A 27315-nucleotide genomic window follows, 5' to 3' on the forward strand; every position below is an offset into this window, starting at 1 on the left:
GATTATACCCTGCATATTTTAAGACACCAATGCATTCAATCATGAGAAGAAATGTGGAAGGAACTCAAACATTTGGAGGTTAAAGCTCCAAGATGAATTGGTCAATCCAGAAATTAGAGAAGAATTAAAAAGATTCATGGATACTAACAAACATGAAAGCATAACTATTCAAAATCTTTGGGATACAGCAAAGGCAGTCATAAGATGGAAACACTTCTCAATACAAGCCTCCCTCAAAAAATTGTAAAAAATCTCAAATACACAAGATAACCTAACACATAAAGGAACTGGAAAAAGAATAGCAATTAAGCCTAAACCAGGAAGAAAAAGAGAGATAATAAAGATTAGAACAGAACTCTAAAATAAAGACCGGAAGAACTATAAAACAGATCAGTGAAACCAGGAGCTGGGTCTTTGAAAGAAATGATAAGATAGATTAACCTCTAGCCAGACTTATTAAAAAGAAAAGAAAAAAGACTCAAATTAATAAAATCATGAATAAAAGAGGTGAGATCACAACCAATACCAAGGAAATAAAAATGATTTTAAAAACGTATTATGAGCAACTACATGCCAACAAATTAGACAAACTGGAAGAGATGGAAGTATTCTTTGCAACCTACAATTACCAAAACTGAAACAGGAAGAAATAGAAAACCTCAACAGGCCAATAACCAGCAAGGAAATTGAAGAAGTCATCAAAACCTCCCAAGAAACAAAAGTCCAGGGCCAGATGACCTCCAGGTGAATTCTACCAAACATTTAAATAAGAAATAATACCTATTGTACTAAAGTTGTTTCAAAGGATAGAAATGGAAGGAATACTTCCAAACTTGTTCTATGAGGCCACATTACCTTTGTCCCAAAACCAGACAAAGACCCCACCAAAAAGGAAAATTACAGACCAATATCCCTGATTAACATGGATGCAAAAATGCTCACCAAGATACCAGCCAATAGAATCCAACAGTACATTAAGAGGATTATTCACCAGGACCCAGTGAGATTTACCCCTGGGATGCAATGGTGGTTCAACATTTGTAAATCAATCAACATGATAGATCACATATTAAAGAAAAGATAAGAACTATAGGATCCTCTCAATAGATGGAGAGAAAGCATTTGACAAAATACAGCATCCATTCCTGATCAAAACTCTTCAAAGAGTAGGGATAGAGGGAACATACCTGACTATCATAAAAGCCATCTATGATCTATGAAAAGCCCACAGCAAATATCATTTTCAATGGAGAAACACTGGGAGCCTTACCCCTAAGATCAGGAAAATGACAGGGATATTCACTTTCACCACTTTTATTCAACATAGTACTACAAGTCCTAGCCTCAGCAATCAGACAACAAAAAGAAATAAAAGGCATTCAAATTGGCAAAGAAGTCAAACTCTCCCTCTTTGCAGATGACATGATTCGGTATATAGAAAACCCAAGTGACTCCACCCCCAAATTGCTAGAACTCATACAGTAATTTAGCAACATGGCAGGATATAAGATCAATGTACATAAATCAGTTGCATTTGTATACACTGAGACTGAAGAAAGAGAAATTAGGGAATCAATCCTATTTACAATGGCACCCAAAACAAGAAGATAACCAGGAATAAAGCTAACCAAAGATGTAAAGAATCTCTACACTAAAAACTACAGAACCCTTATGAATGAAATCGAGGAAGACAGAAAGAAACAGAAAAATATTCCATGCTCATGGATTGTAAGAATAAATATTGTGAAAATGTCTATGCTACCCAGACCAACTTACACCTTCAATGCAATCCCTATCCAAATGCCATGAACTTTCTTCACAGAGTTGGAAAAATAATCCTAAGATTTATATGGAACAAGAAAAGACTCCAAATAGCCAAAGGAATATTGAAAAAGAAAACCAAAGCTGGGGACATCATAATGCCTGACATCACACTCTATTACAAAGCTATGATCATCAAGACAGTATCATACTGGCACAAACACAGACACATAGATCAACAGAACAGAATAGAGAACCCAGAAATGGACACTCAACTCTATGGTCAAGTCAACTTTGACAAAGCAGGAAAGCATATTCAATGGAAAAAGACAATCTCTTCAATAAATGGTGTTGGGAAAATTGGGCAGCCAAATGCAGTAGAATGAAACTGGACCATTCTCTTACACCATACACAAAGATAAACTCAAAATGGATGAAAGATCTAAAAGTGAGACCAGAATCCATCAAAATCCTAGAAGAGAACACAGGCAACACTCCTTTTCAACTTGGCCACAGGAACTTCTTGCAGGATATATCTATGAAAGCAAGGAAAACAAAAGCAAAAATGAACTATTGGGACTTCATCAAGATAAAAATCTTCCGCACAGCAAACAGTCAACAAAACTAAAAAACAACCTACAGAATGGGAGAAGATACTTGCAAATGACATATCAGATAAAGGACTACTTCCAAGATCTCTAAAGAACTTACCAAACTCAACACCCAAGAAACAAACAATCCAGTCATGCAATGGACAGAAGACATGAACAGGCATTTCTCCAAAGAAGACCTACACGTGGCCAACAAGCACAGGAAAAAATGTTCCACATCCCTTGTCATCAGGGAAATACAAATCAAAACTACAATGAGATACCACTTTACAGCAGTGAGAATGGCTAAATTTAACAATTCAGGAAACAACAAATATTGGTGATGATGCAGAGAAAGGGGAACCCTCTTGCACTGCTGGTGAAAATGCAAGCTGGTACAGCCACTCTGGAAAACAGTATGGAGATTCCTCAAGAAGTTAAAAATAGAGCTACCCTATGACCCAGCAGTTGCACTATTGGGTATTTACCCCAAAGATACAGATGTAGTGACACAGCAGGATACCCGCACCCCAGTATTCAGAGCAGCAATGGCCACAATAGCCAAACTGTGTAAAGAGCCATGATATCCTTCAAGAGATGAATGGATAAAGAAGATGTGAGATAGACAGATGATAGATAGATAGACAGACACACACACACATTATGGAATATTACTCAACCATCAGAAAGGATGAATATCTACCATTTACTTCAACATGGATGGAACTTGAGGGTATTATGTTGAGTGAAATAAGTCAGTCCGAGAAAGACAATTATCATATGGTTTCACTCATATGTGGAATATAAGAAATAGTGAAAGGGACCATAAGGGAAAGGAGGGAAACTGAGTGGGGAAAAAATTATAGAGGAAGACAAACCATGAGAGACTCCTAACTCTGGGAAACAATCAATGGGTTGCATAAGGGGAGGTGGATGAGGGAATGGGGTAAATGTAATGGGCATTAAGGAGGGTACATATTGAGATGAGCACTGGGTGTTATACTATATCTTGGCAAATTGGATTTTATAAAATTTAAAAACTAAAAATAAATTTAAAAAAACAAATCCTCAGAATTTAAGACTAGGCAATTAGTTCTTAGAGTTGGCACCAAAAGCATGAACCAGTAAGAAAAGTGGTAAATTGGACTTCATCCTGATTAAGTACTTTGCTTTTCAAAAGACCCAGTTAGGAGGATAAAAAGATAAGCTACAGACTTGGAGAAAATACTTGCAAATACATATCCAACAAAAGACTAGTATGTTGAATATATAAAGAGCTCTTAAAATGAAATAGTTAAAAAAATCTTATTAGAAAATGAGAGAAAAAGACATAAAGAGAGAGACATTTCACTGAAGAGGATGTACTGATGGCAAATAAACACATCAAAAGATTTTTACCTCAAACCACAATGAGCTGTCATTATATACCTATTCAAATGGGTAACATAAATATCAATGATACCACCAAATATTGGAAAGGATATTTGGAAACACTGGATCACTTATACATTGATGGTAGGAATGCAAAATGATACAGCTAACCTGGATAACAATTTTAAAGTTTCTTATAAAAGTAAACCAGGCAACTAACACTTGCACTTGAGCAATAATCCCAGAGGCATAAAAACTTATGTTCACGCAAACCTGTGTACAATTGTTTGTAACAGTTTAATTCAGTATCTGTTTCAAACTGGAAAAAGACTAGATGTTCTGAAAAATGTAAATGGTTAAACTGCAGCAATAAAATGAACAAATTATTGATATATACATTAGCTTGAAACTGATTAGCTGAATGAACAGAGCCAATTTCAGAAGGACATATACTGTATGGTTCTTTTTATGTAACATTCTGGAAATGAGAAAATTATAAAGAATAGATTAATGATTATCATGAGTGAAAGTTTTCATGGGTGTGGCTAATAAAAGGGCAATCAACAGGATTATAGTAATGGAATTTTTCTGTATCTTTAGTGCATAAATGTCAACATCCTGTTTTTTAATACTGTATTACAGTTTTGCAAGATGTTACTATTGGGGGAAACTAGGTGAAGGGTACACATTATCTCTCTGTATTATTTCTTATGTGTACACACAATCTACTATTATTTCAAAATAAAAGGGCAATTTCAATTTAAAAGACTTTCTCAGACATATAAAAGCTGAAAGAATTCATTACCAGCATACTCAAAGCATAAAAAATGTTACAGCACATCCTTCAGTAGAAAGTCAAATAACAGCAGAGAGAAAAATGGATCTCTCCAAAGGAATAAAGAGCACCAGAAATGGTAATTACATTGACAAATATGCAAAATTGTTTTCTTATTGTGTGTACTATAAACCCTAATGTAATCACTAAAGTAATAAAACAATTATACTTAATAGCCCATGCAACAGAATCATAACAATACTCATTTGATCCAAAAGAAAGAAAAACAGGCAAAGGAGACAAAGAATAGATGAGATAAAAAGAAAACAAATGACAAGGTGACAGGCTTAAACCTAACCATATCCACAATCACATTAAATGTAAATATTCTTGGGACGCCTGGATGGCTCAGTGGTTGAGCATCTGCCTACAGCTCAGGGTGTGATCCCAGGGTCCTAGGATTGAGCCCCATGTCCGGTTCCTTGCTCAGAGAGTCTGCTTAAGGATATTCTCTTCCTCTGACCCTCTCCTCACTCATTCTCTCTCTCTCTCTAAAATAAATAAATAAAAGTGAAAGTTCTAAAACCAATGACCTCAGCTTTCTACATTAAGTAGTAAAATAAGAACAAATAAAATATGAATAAGAGGAAATGTCTGCTGAAATTAACAATTTGATCCTAAAATTTATAATAAAATGTAAAGCACCTACAATAACCAAAACAGTTTTGAAAAAGAACAATGTGGGGCACCTAGGTGGCTCAGTTATTTAAGCTTCTGACTCTTAATTTCTGCTCGGGTCATAATTTCAGAATCCTGGGATTGAGCCCTGCACTGGGCTTCAGGCTCAGTGGGTAGTCGGCTTCTCTGCCTCTCTCTCCCTCTGCTCCTCCCTGACTCACACTCTCTCTCTCTCTCAAATAAATAAGTCTTTAAAAAAAGAAAAGAAAAAGAACAATGCTGAAGGACTTTGTAAATCTTATCTGTGGTCTTGGGTTCCCAAGCCATCAAACCAGAAGCTTTCTACCAAAGCCCAATTACAAGCCATAAGATGCTAGTATCACAGCTGTATTTTCCATAGGCCAAAGCAAATCCAAAGTCATTCCCACTTTTCTGAGCACAAGTGATGTGCAGGTATTTCTAGCTAACAATAAAAGTAGCTTCTTTGTCCCAAAGTACCTATGCAAAAAAAATAAACACTTTCCCTTCCTAACACCATGAACAATACAATCTCACCTATCAATGTCTAAAAGGCCAAGAATTTTAGTTATTGACCTTGCTGAGTTCAAAGGATAACAACTTTTATTAGTTTCATCCTTCAGTAGAATATAAAGGAAAATCACCTTTCTTCTTCCTTCTCTATTATTTCCATCCAGTCCAGTTTTCTTAATGAATGTACTGATTTGTTACTAACTGTCCATCATCTTTAAAATTAATTTGAAAAGCAGATTTGGAAAAAACATCCCTCGTGTTTGGAGGTAGACTGAGCACTCATAAAGCCCAAGCTGTTCACAGTCCACACATCTGAATTTTGCACACACTGTACCAAGTGTCACAAAATGCTTTATTAAGCCAGTTGGAAACACAGATTTCACACTAAAGAGTACAGTACTTCCTATAGGAACAATGCCCCTGTGGATTGTCAATAAATCTTTATTAAAAGCCTTCCTCACAGAGAAAGAAGGGAGAGACAAGTGAATCAGGGGAGGGCTGGTTAGAAGCTTCTGTAGCTGTTTCAGGAGGGAAGACTTATTGGAAACAAAAAGGAATGTCTGTAACCTTTCTAGCAGAGGGCAGTGGGAACTGAGAGAAATAGCCACAAATCATTCTGGAAATAAAAGGGATTGGGTAGTCATTTCAATCCTTTGGCAACTAGGTTGCTATGCACCAAGAATACACAATTTCTTGTGTATAAAGAAAGCATTGCTACATTTTGCTGTTGCCACCAATAGCATCTGCTTTAAAAAAGTAATGCTCAGGGATTATACAGTAAAATAAATAAATAAATAAATAAATACACACACACACACACACACACACACACACACACACACCAGCACCTCACCTTTCAAGGTAACTTATCCAATACCTTCAACTATACAGAATTAGCCAATAATCTAGAAGACAGCCAATAATATACATTCTAAGAATGACCAAGCATGAAGATGCATATTCTCTGCTCATAAAATTATAGCAAAACATAGCATTAGGGTTAGGTTCTCATAAGAGGATTGTCTGTGTCTTCAATGTATAGCCACTTTTAAAATTGTGTCTAAAAATAACAAGCATATTTATCTGGTTCCAGGAGCACACTAATTAGGAATGGGGAACTACCAAATACATCAAGTAGTAACAGCTGACAGCAGTGGAAGAGATTAAAGAACTATAAAAAGCAGATATGAAATTTAAAAAGAACAGCCGTCTGGGTACGTTTAGTGTAGGGGCAGCTATATTCATATCAAGTGTCCCAGTGGAACAGTTTTAGTAGAGCAAAGCAAAAACTTGAGGTTCATACTGTTGGCAAAACTCTAACCTTGTCCTGATTTTGTCATCCAGTATTACACCAACCGCTTCAAGCAGAAAGCCTTCTTGAGTTAGTGTCAGTGGGGGGAGAAAACTAGTCATATGGCCTCCGATACATCAGTTAATCATTAAATCTCAGATTTTTTTGTCTGTAAAATGTGGATACTTACTATTTCCCTTACAGGATTGTCATAATAACAAAATAAGACATGTATTGTCTATAAAAGCAATTCATAAAACATAAAGTATTAAAAAATGGTAGCTTTCCATTCACTTTGCTCTGCTTTCTACAAAATACAACTCTAAGAATCCATAGTGGTTATCTTACTCTTTTCAAAACTTTTTGTGCTTTCTTGTTTAACACATGCTTCTCCTCTTATATTGGCCAGAGATTATGATACCATCACTCTAGGTAGACTTGAACTCTATACACATCCTTAATTCTTCCCTTTCCATTCCTATGTAATCAGTGACCCTGGCCTATTTTAACCCCTCCTACATAGCTTTCCTTTGCTTTCCATTCACTCTGATACATCCTTGTCCAGACCCTTAGAGATCATTGCTCTCTTTTTTTTAGAGCTCATCTCTAACTGGTTTTCTTATATCTAGTTTCCCCCAATTCATTTGAGCTTTCCTATAGCTGCTGTAAAGACAGTTTCATGTATGTCATACCCCGGATCAAAAGCTTTCACTTTCTTTCCAGTGCCTTCAGGATAAAATCCAAATTCACCAAACTGGTGTTCATAAAAACCCACGGGAAGAATTACTCACAGGTCTCAAGAAAATCTGTGCTTGCATCGTCTGAGAAATTGGTTCATTTTTACCTCATGGACCCCTGCAAATCTTATAGCTAATATTTCCCTCTTTGATCTGTCTGCTAAGACACACAGAGTCAAACTTAGGACACAGCTATAAAGTCCCCAATACTGTGTACTCAGTTTAAATCTTAACAATGGTCTCGTTTCAGTTTCTTACATTTACTTTCCCTTTGCACTCATTCCCTATCAATTTGTTCATCCTGTTACTGTATTAAGTTTCTCAGTAAACCAACTCAAATCCTGTTAGAATGAAGGAGAGTATAAAATGATATTGTGAGCCTAAAAAAATACATGACCATATGAACAGAGGTGGAAAAAAAGACTGAGTAGCAAGTGAGGGAGCAAGAATGAGGATGAGAATGATCTTCACTGATATAAATATTAGTTCAACAACTATAAGGTAATGAACATTTACTATGAGCATTTGTAATAATCTAACAGGGAAATAAAATGAAGCATTTATAATGACAAATCTATTCTTGACATCTCTGAAAATAGTTCTGCTAACCTTTTATCTTAAAATACATTACCAAACAAAAACTTAATGAAGTTAAAGCTAAGCAGAATATGATGATGACTTACATTTGTATTGCTTTGCTGCTTACAAAGCCCTTTCACATACAGTATCTCAATGGAACCAATCCGGACTATTCTGTTGTAGAAGCCATTCACACTGGCAAGAAGCTGTTGCAAGCAGCATTCTCCATATCTGGGTCTTTAAAGATGTGGTATTTGCTGTAATAGAAAGTTGTATGGTATGTTGTTTGTCCCCTCTCTCTAAATCCTCCTCTACTTATATTTCATCTTGTTCTTTAAATCATCAAACTCTACCATGCCAATGTTAGTCTGATCTCTCTACCCATTCTTAAATTGAGCCTCTTTTCAGACATATAATACAACCCTCCCTTCCTTCTCCTCACCTCCCAGCCCCCAAAGAACAGCCTTCCATTTCTTTGCACGCCCAGACCACTCCCTCTCAAACCTCTACCCTTCCAAGAAGGCATTTGTTTTTGAAGCATTTCAACTATGAAGACCACCCACTATGGGGCTCACTTATTATTCTCATTCTATATTGCATTGCACCAACTTGTATCTTTAGATTGTAAGCTCCTCAGAGAAAGGATTTTCTTCTTTGTTTAGTGCAATCAACCTATTGTAAAGTACTGTGTATACTTACAGACTATTACTAATGCGGTTCTTCCTGGGTTTCACTGGAATTATCTACTTAGTCATGTGATTTCACTTGGGCATCATTTTTCTTCCTCCGAATTATTTGAGGCCCTCTTCCAGATTTTTTTAAAAGTAAAAAATTAGCACTTTCTGCTTTCAAGAATGCCATCAGGTACACATTTGAATGTACATGCTTCATCCTGCTTTATTCTCTTTCTTACAGATAACAATATCGAATTAAATACCTTCCAAGAGTCTGCTACAGAGGTAAAACACAAAGCCATTTTCCTTCTGGCTAATCTACAAATAATCTTATTTACTCCTGCTGTACAGAAAAATGACACTGGTCCACTTGGAATTGAATATATTCCAGCTATCATTAGTTACAACACTGTATCAGGGAAACAATGCTGGCTAAAAAAAAAAAAAATAATAGTCATTGATTTCCTTAAAACAAACAGAAGAGAAAGAAACTAAGATACACAGAGTTACTGAATAATAAATTCCATTTTTCAATTAATACAAACATTTAATGACCTGAAGTAAACTTTAAAAATAAAAATGCAATAGAGGATAAACAGATCAGATGGTACATAAGTTGTGTGGAACCAGGAGTCAGATATAATCCCAAATCCCCTTCAGCAATTGGTTTATAAGTACCAACATGGAGAGAAAAAGAGGTCTTTTATTTTTTTTGACAAACTTGTTTCAAACTACTGCTCAAAAAATATTTGAATATAAATACTGAATAATAATACTGTTTTATAAATTCATAAACATTGGGGTTCTTTTAACCAATAGTTTAAAAAAAAGTTCAAATGTGGGCAATGAAAGGAGAAGCAAACGCACTAAAATAATCCATAAATCATGATTGTCAGACTATCTCTTTCTAAAAACATAGAGCTAACAATTTGAATCTTTTTTCTTTAGGAAAATCTAGTCCACATCATTGGAGCACTTCCTACAAGGTCCCTATTTAATTCTATTTACGGCCTATAGTCTCACTTTCCACCCCACTGGAGTTTTTGGCTTATGCTCAATTATCTGGATGAATCACAATGCCTAATCCTTACTTTTTCTGTATAGATGGAAATGGACACCTTCTAAACACTGTACCTGACATTCTTTTTTTTTTTTTGTACCTGACATTCTTAAGTAGTCTTAAAGTTCTAAACAAGAGTATATGGCAGTAGAACTGGAGGGATACAAACATGAATTATTATAGCATTTAAACTACATTTCAATATAAACCCTCCTTCAGAGTGATATACAACAAAAATGCAAACAAATTGCTTGAGAAGGATGACTCCAGAGCCAAGAGATGCTATTAAGTTCATATCTGTAGCTACATAAAGAGTTTTTCCACAGAGACTGAGCCCATATGTAGATCTTTGCACAAAGATCCATCAAATCCTGGCAGTGCAAACATATCAAGACAGGTGTAGATTCTATCACCAATGCCCCTTAGTGAGCATTTCAGAGGTGTATGGATAATAGAAAATAAAATATGATGTGACAGGTAAAGTCAAGATAATTAAAATTTGGATTATAAAAATGACATCTTGACACTCTATCTACAATGGCTTTAATTATGAAATTTCAGCTTTCTGTTCGTAATGCTTTGCAGTACCCCTCTAGGCAGAATTAAATGTGTAAGATTTTCTTCCTTATGAACATGTTTCTGTTAAGCAGCTAACATAGTATCTGCTGGAATGAGGTTAGAATATCTTTTCAGTTTTAAGGTAAGAAGTATGAATAACAATAAATGAAATGTATACCAGAAGATAACCTTTTACCTCCTAAAAGAGATATATTGGATTAACATGGTTTAACCTTGAATACTCAGGATCATACAATCAATACTATAAGGTATAGTAGAGAGAAAAGAGAGATTTCATGCTCAATCTTAAAATTAATTTGGTTAAATAAATGTTAACTATGAGCTATAACACTTGACCAGCCATATTTGGTTAGTACTCTCTTTAATTACTAAGGAGACTTAACTAGCTTAACTAGTTTCTTCTGAGTTCAGTAGGATCTACCAGGACTTTCTCTTGGGCTACATTCAGAAAAATTAGGAAGTCAAAAGGACCAGGAGACTAAGAACCACTGGGAAAGGGAAAGGAGACTCATGTTAAATGCAGGTAAGAGTTCACAACTAATTGTTCTGCCCTCAAGTAACCCTCACATTTCTTTGGTGTGAGTAGAATTTTTAAAAATAATTGCAGAAATCACATTCCCAACCTATAGGACCAGAAAACAAGAATGGTAATGGTAAATTACCACATGATCACAACCTAGCATTAACAAGGAAAGGATATAAAAACAAACCTCCTTTTCTAGAGTTTTATCCTCTTCTTCCCCATACAAAGCAGATACAAAAACAAAGCAGATATTTGTATTATAAACAAGCTGCTACTAAATCAGAGCCCCCCAAAAGCATTTTCTTATATAGGTTTATTTGTAGTAATGTAGTTCACTATAGTCAGTGCAAAAAAGCACCATTATGATAGAGCCTCCAAGAGAGTATGGAAATATCTTTGTCTCCGTAATGAGATTTTACTTGAATAAAAGGAAAGACGTCCTGAGAGTAAAAGTCCTAAACACAGAAATGGCTTAGAAGGAGGTTATAAAATTTCATTCTCAAGGGCCCTTTATTATTTTAAAGGAATATAAAACTATTTATTGGGGGACCTAGGTGGCTCAGTTGATTAGGTGTCTGACTCTTGATCTGAACTCACGTCTTGATCTCAGGGTCCTGAGTTTAAGTCCCACAGTGGGCTTAATGCTAGGCATGGAGCCTACATAAAACAAAACAAAAAATAGCCCAAAAAACTATTTATTGGCAACTGTTTACCATTATTTACAGTACTGCAAAAGATATATAGTCGAATAACATTCTGATTACTACAAAGTTATTGTTTTTCTTGGTTTCTGCTGAACTAGTAACTCAAATACTAAGAAGATTGAGCCTACAGGTAAGGAATGAGTTAGGGTAAAGAAAAACATGCAAGTCAAAGAATTTAGAATACAGAAGTTTGTTAACCCATTTATTCCAGTAGGTCCTAAAAATTGCCAACATCTGTAACGATCTGACAATGATTAGGTTTCCGTGAACAAAGTCTTAGACAACCATGGTCTTTTAATCAATGAAACACAGGGATTTTTTTTAAAGATTTTATTTACTTATTCATGAGAGACACAGTGAGAGGCAGAGACAGGAGAAGCAGGCTCCATGCAAGGAGTCTGATATGGGACTTGATCCTGGGACTCGATTCTAGGACTCCAGGATCACACTGTGAGCCAAAAGCAGACACTCAACCACTGAGCCACCCAGGAATCCCAAACACAGGGATTTCAACTTCTTGAAAAGGAACTGTAAATATTCAGTTAAGTTTTGCTTACCTAATGAAAAAACACCAGGACTTGTCTAAATTTCTCATTTGGGTGGGGAAGTTGTTGGTAGTGATAAAATTTTCCATTTGGTGATCTTACAAACAAATTTGCATTTATATAACTGTAGATAGGGATATGGATTCTGATGTGCCCTGCTTTAAAATTGTCCACTTTAAATTCTTTACATTAGGGCAGCTCTGGTGGCTCAGCGGTTTAGCACCACCTTCAGTCCAGGGTGTGATCCTGGACACCCAGGATCAAGTCCCATGTCAGGCTCCCTGCATGGAGCCTGCTCCTCCCTCTGCCTGTGTCTTTGCCTCTCTCTCTCTCTCTCTCTCTCTCTCTCTCTCTCTCTCTGTGTCTCTCATGAAAAAAATAAATAAAATCTTAAAAAAATAAATTGTGTCCAATTAATTACAAAATTTGAAAGGTTAAGGATTCAGGAACAATTTCAATTCAACTTTAAGTGATTTCTTAGGTTGGTGAAAATGATGGTAACTCAGAAACACAGGCTTATCCATTATTATAAAATGCTATTTCTGTTTTGGTGAATATATTTTAAAAAGAAAGAAAACCATTTATGTGTGTACTTTTATGTATATATACACACACAAGAAACCTAAACAAACAGAAAACCAAGAATGGTCCTTAGGCATGTGGGAGTTAAATACAAATTCTGGTTGAGTAATAATTATAAAGATTTCCCCCAATATTTAGAAAAGGTGTTCTCTAATGCAGAAGAATTATATACCATGATCTCATATATCCTTTTCTGTGAAAGGAAGCAACTACAGAAATTTTTTATTTGTTCAAAACGAGTGTTCTAGATGCAAAAAAAAAAAAACCCCAGCAACTCCCCCAATACTATCTTCAAAACGAACATATCAAACTTGATTCTCATTAGAATGTTATTTCCTCATACTAATAAATCCAAAAACCAAGACCTAGATTATACATATAATATATATAAAAAGCAACACAAATAATTATTGACCTTCATCTTCTAGACATACCAAGTTAGTCTCTCTTCATAAAAAGCAATTACAATTTAAGGACACTTCATATTTGCCTTTTTTCTTTTTTTTTTTTTACCAATACCAAGTATACCCTCATCTGAATCTTTCCATTTCATGAGAAACATTAATTTTCTACTGCTGTCTGTGGTACCAATTATTCATTCAGGATCAAGACCTCTGGCAAAGCCTCTTAGTTTATCAGCAGCATCACTTTTCTTCTTTGATTTGCTGTCATCAGATTCACTGTCAGATATAGATTTTGTTTTTGTACCATGTTTTTCTTTACCAGCTATTTGAAAATTAAGAAATGCTTCAATTAACTCTGGACAATCACATTTTTCTTCAGGTTCCTAAGTATTGTCAGTATCTGTAAATCCCTTCGACTTCAGTAAATACTCCACCTTCCCATTCACTACTAGTCAGTTCAATACTTTTTCTACCACAAAATTTTCAGGATCTGCTCTTTCACTATTTTACTCCTTCCATTCTGTCTCTTTCCCATTTTTTTTTTTTGCAATGTAGTTTTATTGGAATGAAGGCTTGAAGTCTTTTCTTATTGCAGGCTTGAAGAACTGTTACCTCCTCTGAACAGTTCCAGGTCCCAGGTGTGCAGTGTCTCTCCATTTATTTTTTCCCCATTTATTTATTAATAGAGTTTTTGCCCTGCAAAACCTCAATTTTTTTAAAGTAATTAAATGTATCAATCTTCTATTGCATCTTTATTTTGAGACACAATCAGAAAAAAAATTCCCTATACATAGGTTATAGAATAATTTACCCATATTCTAAAACTTGTATTGCTTCAACCTTTGCATTTAAATCCCTGACTCAGGATCCCTGGGTGGCTCAGCGGTTTAAGCGCCTGCCTTCGGCCCAGGGCATAATCCTGGAGTCCTGGGATCAAGTCCTGCATCGGGCTCCCTGCATGGAGCCTGCTTCTCTCTCTGCTTGTGTCTCTGCCTCTCTCTCTCTCTCTCTCTCTCTCTCTCTCTCTCTCTCGCTATTGCTCTCGCTCTGTGTATCTCATGAATAAATAAATAAAATCTTAAAAAAAAAAAAACCCTGACTCATTTGGAGTCTATGGTATCTCTTCCCAAATAGCTGTACTGGTTATCTGTTGATGTATAATCAACTACCCCCAAACTAAGTGGCTTAAAATAAGGTTTGTTTTGTCTCCATAGTTTCACATGTAGATTTGACTCAGCTGAGTGGTTCTGCTAATCTTGCTTAGGTTCTCTTGCACAATTACAGTACTTGATGGCAGAGGCTAGAGTTATCTAAAGGCTTGATTTTAATACTCGTAAGGCTGGGCATCTCTCCTTCCCTATGTAGTTCCAGGCTTTCTTCTCTTCATGCGGCCTCTTCATTTAGTCTTCCAGTAGGATAGCTGGATTGCCTCTTTCTCTTTTCTTCCTTTTTCTTTTCCTTTTTAAAGAGTTCTTATTGCGATAGATTCCATACACCATAAAATTCACTTATTTATAGTTTATACACTTCAGTGGCTTTCAGAACACAGAGTTGTACAATCATCACCACAAAGTAATATCCAAGTATTTTTTAACATCCCAGAGAGAAACCTTTACTCATTAACAGTCATTCCTCCCTCATTCTTGCTGCAGCCCTCATCCCTGTGCTGGCCTCAGTCACTGATCTACTTTTCTGTCTGTATGAATTTATATATTATGGACATTTCATATAAAGGGAATAATATAACATATAGTCTTTTTTTGACAAGCTTCTTTTACTTAGAATGTTTCAAGTCTCATCCATGTTGTAGCATATATCAGAACTTTTCCTTTTTTATACAAATAACAATCAATTGTATGGTAACATCACAATTTGTTTACTAAGATATCTTTTGGTGAACTTTAAGGTTGTCTCCTCTTTTTGGCTTTTATGAATAATGTTTCTATAACTATCTTTGTACAAGTTTTTCTGTGGATATAGGTTTTGATTCCTCAAGTATATACCTAAGAATGGAATTACAGAGTTATCTGTTTAGACTCTTTAAAAAAATATATTAAAACTTTCTTCATGATAAATGTACTCTTTAATCCTCATCCCCTATTACCCCCATTCCTCCACCACCATCCCCTCTGGTAACCATCAGTTCCTTCTCTAGAGTTGAGTCTGCTTGTTGGTTTGTCTGTTTCTTTTTTTCCCCTTTACTCATTTATATCTTAAATTCCACATATGAATGAGATCATATGGTATATTCTTTCTTTGCGAGGCTTACTTCACCTGGCATTATAATCTCTAGCTCTATCCATATTGTTGCAAATGTTAATATTTTCATTCTTTTCCACTGAATAATATTCCATTATATATATGTATGTGTGTGTATGTATGTATGTGTGTGTGTGTGTGTGTGTGTGTATATATATATATATATATACACATATACATATAATCACTTCTTTAACCATTCATCAATGGACGTTTGGACTGCTTCCACATTTTGGATATTGTAAATAATGCTGGAATAAGCATAGGGACATAGAAGCACATATATCCCTTCAAATTAATGTGTTTTTTTTTTGGGGGGGGTAAATACCCAGTAATGCAATTGCTAAATGATACGGTAGTTCTATTTTTAACTTCTTCAGGAAACTCCATACTGTTTTCCATAGTGGCTGCACCCGTTTGCATTCCCACCAACACTGCAAGAGAGTTCCCTTTTTTACCACACTGTTGTTTCCAGTGTCTTTTATTTTACCCATTCTGGCAGTTGTAAGTTGATATATCATTGTAGTATCGATTTGTATTTCACTGATCAAGGATGATTATAAGCATCTTTTCATGTGTTTATTAGCTATCTGTATATCTTCTTTGGAGAAATGTCTGTTCATGTCTTCTGTCGATTTTGTAATTGGATTATTTGTATCTTGGGTGCTGAGATGAATCAGTTCTTTATATATTTTGGACACTAATCCTTTATTAGATTTGTCATTTGCAAATATCTTCTCCCATACAATAGTTGCCTTTTAGTCTTGATTATTTCCTTCGCTGTGCAGAAACGATTTTTATTTTGATGTAGTCCCAAAAGTTTATTTTTGCTTTTGTTTCCCATGCCCCAGGGGACCTATCTAGAAAAATGTTGACAGCACTGATGTCAGAGAGATTACTCCTGGTGCCCTCTGAAAGGATTTTAATATCAGGTCTCACATTCAGACCCTAATCCCTTTTGAGTTTATCTTTGTATGTAGTGAAAGAAAGAGATCTGGCTTCATTCTTTTGAATGTGGGGGTCCAGTTTCCCCAATATCATTGTTTAAAGCCTGTCCTGGATATTCATTCCTCCCCTGTTGAAGATTAAGTGACCATATAGTAGTGGGTTCATTTCCGGGTTTTCTATTCTATTCCATTATATCTATCTGTGTGCCAATACCCCATGTTTTGACCAGTACAGCTTTGTAATATAACTTGAAGTCTGGAGTTGCAATGCCTCCAGCTTTTCTTTTCTTTTCCAGTGTTGCTTTGGGTATTCCAAGTGTCTTGTGGTTTCATACAAATTTTACGATTGGTTGTTCCAGTTTGAAAAATGAGAGCTTAGGTTTTTTTTTTTCTATGTTGGTATTTTTATAGGGATTGCATTAAATGTGTGATTGCTTTGGGTAGTAATAACATTTGAACAATACTTGCTTCTCTTTTCTTTCTCTTATTTTTTTTTTATTGGAGTACAATTTACCAACATATAGCATAACACGCAGGGCTTAACACCCAGGGCTTATACCATCAAGTACCCCACTCAATGTTCCCCTCTAGGATTTTTTTGAGGGGAGGGAATTGGATTTTTATTTTATTTTTTATTTTATTTTATACATTTATTCTTTATTGGTGTTCAATTTGCCAACATAAAGAATAACACCCAGTGCTCATCCTGTCAAGTGCCCACCTCAGTGCCCGTCACCCAGTCACCCCCACCCTTGCCCACCACCCCTTCCACCACTCTAGTTCATTTCCTAGAGTTAGGAGTCTTTATGTTCTGTCTCCCTTTCTGATATTTCCACTGATTTTTTCTCCCCTCCCCTTTATTCCCTTTCACTATTTTTTATATTCCCCAAATGAATGAGACCATAAAATGTTTGTCCTTCTCCGATTGACTTATTTCACTCAGCATAATACCCTCCAGTTCCATCCATGTTGAAGCAAATGGTGGGTATTTGTCGTTTCTAATGGCTGAGTAATATTCCATTGTACACATAGACCACATCTTCTTTATCCATTCATCTTTCAATGGACACTGAGGCTCCTTCCACAGTTGGGCTATTGTGGACATTGCTGCTAGAAACATCGGGGTGCAGGTGTCCTGGCATTTCATTGCATCTGTACCTTTGGGGTAAATCCCCAGCAGTGCAATTGCTGGGTGTAGGGCAGGTCTATTTTTAATTCTTTGAGGAACCTCCACACAGTTTTCCAGAGTGGCTGCACCAGTTCACATTCCCACCAACAGTGCAGGAAGGTTCTCCTTTCTCCACATCCTCTCAAACATTTGTGGTTTCCTGCCTTGTTAATTTTCCCCATTCTCACTGGTGTGAGGTGGTATCTCATTGTGGTTTTGATTTGTATTTCCCTGATGGCAAGTGATGCGGAGCCTTTCCTCATGTGCTTGTTGGCCATGTCTATTTCTTCCTCTGTGAGATTTCTCTTCATGTCTTTTGCCCATTTCATGATTGGATTGTTTGTTTCATTGCTGTTGAGTTTAATAAGTTCTTTATAGATCTTGGAAACTAGCCCTTTATCTGATAGGTCAATTGCAAATATCTTCTCCCATTCTGTAGCTTGTCTTTGAGTTTTGTTGATGGTATCCTTTGGTGTGCAAAAGCTTCTTATCTTGATGAAGTCCCAATAGTTCATTTTTGCTTTTGATTCTCTTGCCTTCGTGGATGTATCTTGCAAGAAGTTACTGTGGCCGAGTTCAAAAAAGGTGTTGCCTGTGTTCTCCTCTAGAATTTTGATGGAATCTTGTCTCACATTTATATCTTTCACCCATTTTGAATTTATCTTTGTGTATGGTGCAAAAGAGTGGTCTAGTTTCATTCTTCTGCATGTGGATGTCCAATTTTCCCAGCACCATTTATTGAAGAGACGTCTTTTTTCCAGTGGATAGTCTTTCCTGCTTTGTCGAATATTAGTTGACCATAAAGTTGATGGTCCACTTCTGGATTCTCTATTCTGTTCCATCGATCTATCTGTCAGTTTTTGTGCCAGTACCACACTGTCTTGAAGAACACAGCTTTGTAGTACACCTGAAATCTGGCAATGTGATGCCCCCAGCTATGGTTTTCTTTTTTAATATTCCCCTGGCTATTCACGGTCTTTTCTGATTCCACAAAATCTTAAGATAATTTGTTCCAACTCTCTGAAGAAAGTCCATGGTATTTTCATAGAGATTTCATTAAATGTGTAAATTGCCCTGGTTAGCATTGACATTTTCACAATATTAACTCTTCCAATCCATGAGCATGGAATATTTTTCCATCTCTTTGTGTCTGCCTCAATTTCTTTCAGAAGTGTCCTGTAATTTTTTGGGGTATAGATCCTTTACCTCTTTGATTAGGATTATTCCTAGGTATCTTATGCTTTTCGATGCCATTGTAAATGGGATTGACTCCTTAATTTCTCTTTCTTCAGTCTCATTGTTAGTGTATACAAATGCCACTGACTTCTGGGTATTGATTTTGTATCCTGCCACACTGCCAAATTGCTGTATGAGTTCTAGCAATCTTGAGGTGGAGTCTTTTGGGTCTTCTATGGACAATATCATGTCATCTTTGAAGAGGGAGAGTTTGACTGCTTCTTTGCCATATTGAATGCCTTTTATTTCTTTTTGTTGCCTGATTGCTGAGGCTAGGACTTCTAGTACTATGTTGATTAACAGTGGTGAGAGTGGACATCCCTGTCTTGTTCCTGATCTTAGAGGAAAGGCTCCCAGTGTTTCCCCAGTGAGAATGATATTGGCTGTGGGCTTTTCGTAGATGGCTTTTAAGATGCTAAGGAATGTTCCCTCTATCCCTACACTCTGAAGAGTTTTGATCAGGAATGGATGCTATATTTTGTCAAATGCTTTCTCTGCATCTACTGAGAGGATCATATGGTTCCTGTTTTCTATCTTGTTGATATGATCTATTACGTTGATGGTTTTACTCATGTTGAACCAACCTTGCATCCTAGGGATAAATTCTACTTGGTCATGGTGAATAATCTTCTTAATGTACTGTTGGATCCAATTGGCTAGTATCTTGTTGAGAATTTTAGCATCTGTGCTCATCAGGGATATTGGTCTATAATTCTCCTTTTGGAGGGGTCTTTGTCTGGTTTTGGAATTAAGGTGATGCTGGCCTCATAGAACGAATTTGGAAGTACTCCATCTCTTTCTATCTTTCCAAACAGCTTTAGGAGAATAGGTATGGTTTCTTCTTTAAACGTTTGATAGAATTCCCCAGGGAAGCCATCTGGCCCTGGACTGTTGTGTCTTGGGAGGTTTTTGATGACTGCTTCAATTTCCTCCCTGGTTATTGGCCTGTTCAGGTTTTCTGGTTCTTACCGTTCCAGTTTCGGTAGTTTGTTGTTTTCCAGAAATGTGTCCATTTCTTCTAGATTGCCTAATTTATTGGCGTAAAGCTGGTCATAATAACTTTTTAAGATATTTTGTATTTCCTTGGTATTGGTGGTGATCTCTCTTTCTCATTCATGATTTTATTAATTTGAGTCTTTTCTCTCTTTAATAAGGCTGGCTAATGATTTATCTATCTTATTAATTCTTTCAATGAACCAACTTCTGGTTTTGTTAATCTGTTCCACAGTTCTTCTGGTCTCTATTTCATTGAGTTCTGCTCGTATCTTTATTAATTCTCTTCCTCTGCTCAGTGTAGGACCTATTTGCTCTTTTTTCTCCAGCTCCTTTAGGTGCAAGGTTAGCTTTTCTACTTGAGTTCTTTCCAGTTTTTGGATGGGTGCTTGTATTGCAATGTGTTTCCCCCTCAGGACAGCATTTGCTCTATCCCAAAGATTTTGAACGATTGTATCTTCATTCTCATTAGTTTCCATGAATCTTTTTAATTCTTCCTTAATTTCCTGGTTGACCCTTTCATCTTTTAGCAGGATGGTCCTTAACCTCCATGTGTTTGAAATACTTCCAAACTTCTTCTTGTGATTCAGTTCTAATTTCAAAGCATTATGGTCTGAAAATATGCAGGGTACGATCCCAATCTCTTGGTATTGGTTAAGACCTGATATGTGACCCAGTATGTGGTCTATTCTGGAGAAAGTTCCATATGAATTTGCGAAGAATGTGTATACAGTTGCGTTTGGATGTAAAGTTCTGTAAATATCTGTGAAATCCATCTGGTGCAGTGTTTCATTTAAAGTGCTTTTTTCTTTGAAGATGTTGTGCTTAGAAGATCTGTCAATTGTAGAAAGCGCTATATTCAAGTCACCAAGTATAAGTGTATTACTATCTATGTATGTCTTTACTTTGGTTATTAATTGATTGATATACTTGGCAGCTCCCACATTCGGGGCATAAATATTGATTATTGTTAGGTCCTCTTGTTGGATACTTACTTTAAGGATGATATAGCGTCCCTCTTCACATCTTACTACAGTCTTTGGGATAAACTTTAATTTATCTGATATAAGGATGGCTACCCCTGCTTTCTTTTGAGGACCATTTGAATGGTAAATGGTTCTCCAACCTTTTATTTTCAGGCTCTAGGTGTCCTTATGTCTAAACCGAGTCTCTTGTAGACTGCAAATAGATGGGTCTTGCTTTTTTATCCAGTCTGAAACCCTGCACCCTTTGATGGGGTCATGAAGCCCATTCACGTTCACAGTTACTATTGAAAGATATGAATTTCGGGTCATCATGATACCTATTCAGTCCCTGTTTTTGTGGAGTGTTCCCTCGGGCTTCCTCTTTCTATTACAGAGTCCCCATTAGTATTTCTTGCAGAGCCGGCTTGGTGGTCACATATTCTTTCAGTTTCTGCCTATCTTGGAAGCTCTTTATCTCTCCTATTCTGAATTACAGCCTTGCTGGATAAAGATTTTTCACTGCAGGTTCTTCTCATTTAGGACCCTGAATATATCCTGCCAGCCCTTTCTGGCCTGCCAGGTCTCTGTGGAGAGGGCTGCTCTTAATCTAATATTTCTCCCCATAAAAATTAGAGATTTCTTGTCTCTTGCTGCTTTAAAGATCTTCTCTTTATCTTTGGAATTTGCAAGCTTCACTATTAAATGACGAGGTGTTGAGTGGTTTTTATTAATTTTAGGGGGGATCTCTCTATTTCCTGGATCTGAATACCTGTTTCCCTTCCCAAGTTAGGAAAGTTCTCAGCTAGGATTTGTTCAAAAACATATTCTGGACCTCTGTCCCTTTCAGGGCCCTCGGGAAACCCAATTAAACATAGATTTTTCCTTCTGAGGCTGTCATTTATTTCCCTTAACCTATCCTCATGATCTTCTGTTTTTCTCTTTTTTCCTCAGTTTCCCTCCTTGCCTTCAACTTGTCTTCTATGTCACTCACTCATTCTTCTACCTCGTTAACCCTCGTCGTTAGGACCTCTAGTTTGGATTGAGTCTCATTTAATTGATTTTTAATTTCAGCCTGATTAGATCTAAATTCTGCAGTCATGAAGTCTCTTGAATCCTTTATGCTTTTTTCTGGAGCCACCAGTAGCTTTATAATCGTGCTTCTGAATTGGCTTTCTAACATTGAATTGTAATCCAAATTTTGTAACTCTGTTGGAGAGAGGACGGTTTCTGATTCTTTTGAGGTGAGTTTTTCCTTCTCATAATTTTGCTCAGTGCAGAGAGGCCAAAAACAAGTTGTAATTGATAGAAGCGCAAACTGTTCTCACTGTAGCATTCCAGCTGTTCTCTCTTTAAATCTCAGACTGAATTCGTAGGTTTTCAGGATGATTTGAAAGTTATCTAGGTAAGTTGGTGGGGACAGGTGACATGGGGACCCTACTCTTCTGCCACCTTGCCCATTGGGCCAACATTTGCTCCTCTAATCCATGAGTATGACATGTTTTTCCATTTCTTTGTTTCCTCTTCAATTTCCTTCATCAGTGTTTCATAGTTTTCAGGGTACAGTTCTTTCACTTCTTTGGTTAGATTTATTCCTAGATATTTATTTGTTTTGGTGCAATTATAAATGGGATTGCTTTCTTGTCTTTCTGCTGTTTCATTATCAGTTTATAGGAATGCAGATTTCTGTACATTGATTTTATATCCTGCAACTTTTCTCAGTTCTAGCAGTTTTTGGGTGGAGTCTTTTTGGTTTTCTAGATATAGTATCATGTCATATGCATATAGTGAGAGTTTTGCTTCTGTTAAGAGTAGACATCCTTGTCTTTTCCCTGACCTTAGGGGGAAAACCTCTCAGTTTTTCCCCATTGAGTCTGATATTGTTGTGGGTTTTTCATATAGGCCTTTTATTGAAATATGTTCCCATTAGACCTACTTTGCAGAGGGTTTTAATCATGACCTGATGTTATACTTTGACAAATGCCTTTTCTGCACCTATTGAAATGATCATATGATTTTTATTCTTCTACTGATGTGCCATATCAAGTCGATTGTTTTGTGAATATTGAAGCACCCTTGCATCCTAGGAATAAATCCCATTTGATTGTATGCTTTTTAAAATATATTTTTGGATTCAGTGCTAATATTTTTTTGAGGATTTTTGCATCTATATTCATGACTTAAAGGACTTAGAAGGAGGTTACAAAATTTCATTCCCAAGGGCCCTGTAAAAATTTTTCTAGAAAGGTTTTAGTTAGAATTGAGCCTAGATGGAGGAAGATGAATAAGATCTCTCCAAATCCATGCAGCCCTATAATTCTAAAAAGGGTCATAACTTTGTGTATTCTACAGACAGAATAAAATAAATGTGCCACTTATAATTACTATTATTATCCATCCTCAGAGGCTGACTTTTGCCATTTGATGTTCATAAAGTACTACTCAGTATAATATATAAAGAATGAGGGATGCCTGGGTGGCTCAGTGCTTGAGCATCTGCCTTTAGCTCAGGGTGTGATCCTGGAGTTCTGGAATGTAGTTCCACATCAGGCTCCCTGCATGGAGCCTGCTTCTCCCTCTGTCTATGTCTCTTCCTCTCTCTGTGTCTCTCATGAATAAGTAAAATCTTAAAAAAAATAATATATAAAGAATGCAATTATATGTATTTTGGATGGGAATAACTGGGATAAAATGGGAGGGAGAGGGAATGTCTTGGTTAATAGTAAACAAATTATGTATAGCAATAAAAAATTTAAAGTCACTTCAAGAGAAAAATAAACTCAAAGTTTATTTCATCCCTTTTCCTGACAAAAGTGATGATAGCTCCCTCTCCTCCAAGAAGGAAGGAAGGAAGGAAGGAAGGAAGGAAGGAAGGAAGGAAGGAAGGAAGGAAGGAAGGGGAGAGGAGGGGAGAGGGGAAGGGAGGAGAAGGGAGAGGGGAGGGGAGGAGAGGAGAGGGGAGGGTAGGGGAGGGGAGGGTAGACAGAGAGAGAGTACGTGGGCAAGCACTCAGTAAGAGGAATCATTTCTAAAAGGACACAGTAGTTACATTTAGCTTTGGAAAAACTGGTTTTCAGGGACGAAGATTCTATTAGAGCTAATATCAGCATGGCACTATTTCTATTTTTTGTGTATAATTCAGTGTTCTTAGGGAATCTTCACCTATCTCTCGACCTCAAGAGGTCTACATCAACTCCTGGCTTGTAGCCAGGAGAAGACTAATCAAGTAGTAACAGGCACTCCCAATCCTACTTCAGAGCCACTCCAAATCTGTCTGAACTCCCTGTCAATTGCTTTTTTTTTGTCCTGCCTACTCTACTCAATGACCATATTTTGGGCCAGTCTTACATTTTTTGATTAGCCTCCTATCCAAATGCTTGTTTATTTAATGTTATTTAACAAACAGTAATATGGGTGTTGTTTTAAGCACTTTATAAATATCAACACATCTAATCATCGATGAAACTTTATGAGAGAAGTTACATTATCCTCATTTTATACATGATAAAAACTCAGGCTTAGAGAAGATTAATTAACTGACCAAAAGATCATACTGCAAATACATGGTGGAGCAGAGATTAGAACCCAGACATCTCAAAAGTCCACACTTTTAGCTACTATACTATGCTGTCTTCACAAAGGAGACAAATGATGGTTCTTGGTTTACCAATTATCCTAAAGATCCCATGCTTTCCTTTTTTAAAACATAGTCTTTAAAGGCAATCAGCATCACTAATCCTAACACCATTTACATGATGCACAATTACAACATATCACATGACAGGCCTTTTTAGCAGTCCTTAGTAATAAAGCCTTGCACACTCCTGGAGATGGGCAGAACCAGAGCTTGAAAATCACCTTATTTCTAATCTCTTTATCTAATCAACTCATTTTATAAATAGAAAAGTCTATTTTTCATGTCCAAAGATTTTTCTATTACAGATTTAACAGGTGTTTCTAGGGCTCCTAGTAGACTGGGGGCTAAAATTAAGATATCTGGATGACAATGAAGACAAGAGACATCAAACTAGCATCCCCCCTATTCTTAATCTCCAAGTTTTCCCATTCCCTCCTGGGCCATGCAGGATCTCTTAGGTACCTGCTAACTGCTCCTCCAACCACAGGAGTGGTATAAGCAGCTTCCTACCACCAGTCTCCTCTAAGAGCTCCTTTCATCCTGCTGCTTTTGCTCTCCTTACTGGCATGGCAGCTATTGAACTGACTGTTGTTAGTCTGTCTATGTCTGGGCTCTGACTGTCTCATTTCGGTTTCCAATTTTTCAAATCACTGTCTCACCTGCTACTCCTGATCACCAACTTTCCAACACTCTATTTTGAGTTCCCCAAATACTAAAACTAGAGAGGACAGTCTTAATTTTTTCCTTTCTGTAGCTCTACGTCCAATCCATCAGCAAGCCATGTTGACCCTATCTTCAAATTATATCCCAAATCTTCCCACTTCTTACTTTTCCCATTCTCCATCATTACCATACTAATCTAAGACCACATTATCTCTCCCTAGGATAAAAGTAGTTGTATCCTAACTAGTGTCCCTGCTTCTACTCTTGACCTCCTACAATCCAATGTCCATTCTATAGACAATAATCATGTTAAAGTACAATGTAACCAATTACACTCCTTAAAATTTTCCAGTGGCCTTCCACTAAACTCAGAACAAACCCAAATTGCTTACCATGACCTATAAATCCCATCTGAGTAACCTGGCCTCTGCTGATGTGTCACACCACTCATATTTTCCCTTGGGTTCTAAGAAAGGCCAAACCCTTCCTAATCTCAGGGCTTTTGAACTCACCTTTTCCTTCACCTTTAACACTCTTTTTTTCCAGGCTCTTTGTGTGGCTAGTTCATCTCATCTATAAGGCTCAGTTTAAATGTTATCTCCTCAAAGAGGCCTTCTAACTATCCTATCCTAACTATACTTCTCATCATTATCTTTATCTTACTATGCTGATTCTTCCTCATATTGATTACCATCTGACATTTTCTAAACTATTTTTGGTATTTGTTCCCTGCACCCCCTTGAACAGTAAACCTGTAAATTCTAGGGGGGTAGGGACTATGTCCATTCATAGTTATATCTCCAGTACCTAAATTCTCAGAACACATTTTTGAAAGTGAGGAAATAGCTGCCTATTGCAGTGCATGGAGAAAACCTGTGCTGGTATTAGACACTTCTTACTGGAGTTTGGGCTTTCCTGAGCTTGCCCTTCTCTATGGCTATACTGGACATCAAATCCATTCACACTTGGGGCCATAGCAGTACCAAGTATTTCTCTTCATTTCATTTGTACAGGCCAGGAAAAAACGGCCCATCTCTTTTCCCATCATTTAGAAGCTGGTGCCTCTCTTCAATTTTTTTTTTCTGGTGGCAAAAGATGGGAAAGGAACCCCCTTTTCCCAGCAAAAATCTTCTATATGCCTTTCCTTACGAGAGTTAAGACTTCCCTCTCCTCACTGGAAAACATTTTTGCTCCTACTCCAAACCAGGTTTTCTATGCCCAGCACTTCAAATTGTACCCTCTTTTCTGGTACCCTCTTTTCTGTTCTGAAAAAGAGCATACTGGAAGTCACAAAAGATGTTTTGTGGACTAAGAAAAATTAAACCATAACAGATGCGTGAAGAAATCCACTCTTTCCCTTAATATAATTATACCCAAATCTATGCAACGGGACAGAAATTCAAGTTGGAAGAGGTGGCTTAATTTCAGAGTCCTGAGGTGTAATTTCTTTTTTTTTTAATTATTTTTATTTATTTTTTTTTATTTTTTTTTCTGAGCTGTAATTTCTATGTAGAAACTGTCCCTAAATTACCAACCTTAGAAGATCTGGGTAATTTCACTAATGGAACAGGCCAGTTTATTTAAAAGGCTTACTTGCAACATTTCCATGGCAACCTGAAGCAAACATACTTCTTGCTTAGGATTTCCATAAAGGAGAGGCAGATATAATACAAATAATGGGAGGGAGAGAGAGAGAATGAGAGGGGAGACAACCAAAGAAAGAAAAAAATAAGAGAACAAAAAAGAAAAAGAATGAAAGGAAACAAAGACAATGAGAGGGGAAATGGGAAAAGAAGGGAAGAGGAAGGGGAGGGAGTAGCTTTTATGACTGGATGTTTGTGGGGCACTCAATATTTTGGAACACTGATAAATCAATTCCATTAGTGAGGCTTTTAGTATTTTATTTGTGGGGTCCCTTCCTTTTTAATGAGAAAAAAAAAAAGACTGCTTATATGCTCCAGAACACAGGAGAGCCAAAGCCAAAAGATTTTGGAGCTCAAAGCCATGCATTTGGTTTTTTTCCTTTTGATAGCTCTGATTAAAAGTTAGTTAATGGAAGACGGGAG

At 36.7% G+C, this 27315-nt stretch overlaps 1 protein-coding gene across 6 annotated transcripts in view; it reads right to left on the reverse strand.

Annotated features, from left to right (window-relative positions):
- EDA (ectodysplasin A) overlaps positions 1–27315 on the reverse strand; it is a 429425-nt gene that overhangs the window by 272709 nt on the left and 129401 nt on the right. Inside the window, exon 2 of one of the 6 annotated variants that reach the window (XM_077890362.1) lies at positions 8424–8570. The exons of the other annotated variants lie outside the window; for them this stretch is intronic. Within the exon in view, the coding sequence (XP_077746488.1) occupies positions 8553–8570 (18 nt within the window). The 3' untranslated portion in view covers positions 8424–8552. Of the gene's footprint in view, positions 1–8423; positions 8571–27315 lie in introns of those variants that run through there. 6 annotated transcript variants of the gene reach the window in all.

The sequence above is a fragment of the Canis aureus genome, chromosome X, assembly GCF_053574225.1.
Source record: "Canis aureus isolate CA01 chromosome X, VMU_Caureus_v.1.0, whole genome shotgun sequence".
In the NCBI taxonomy this organism is placed as follows: Eukaryota; Metazoa; Chordata; class Mammalia; order Carnivora; family Canidae; genus Canis; species Canis aureus.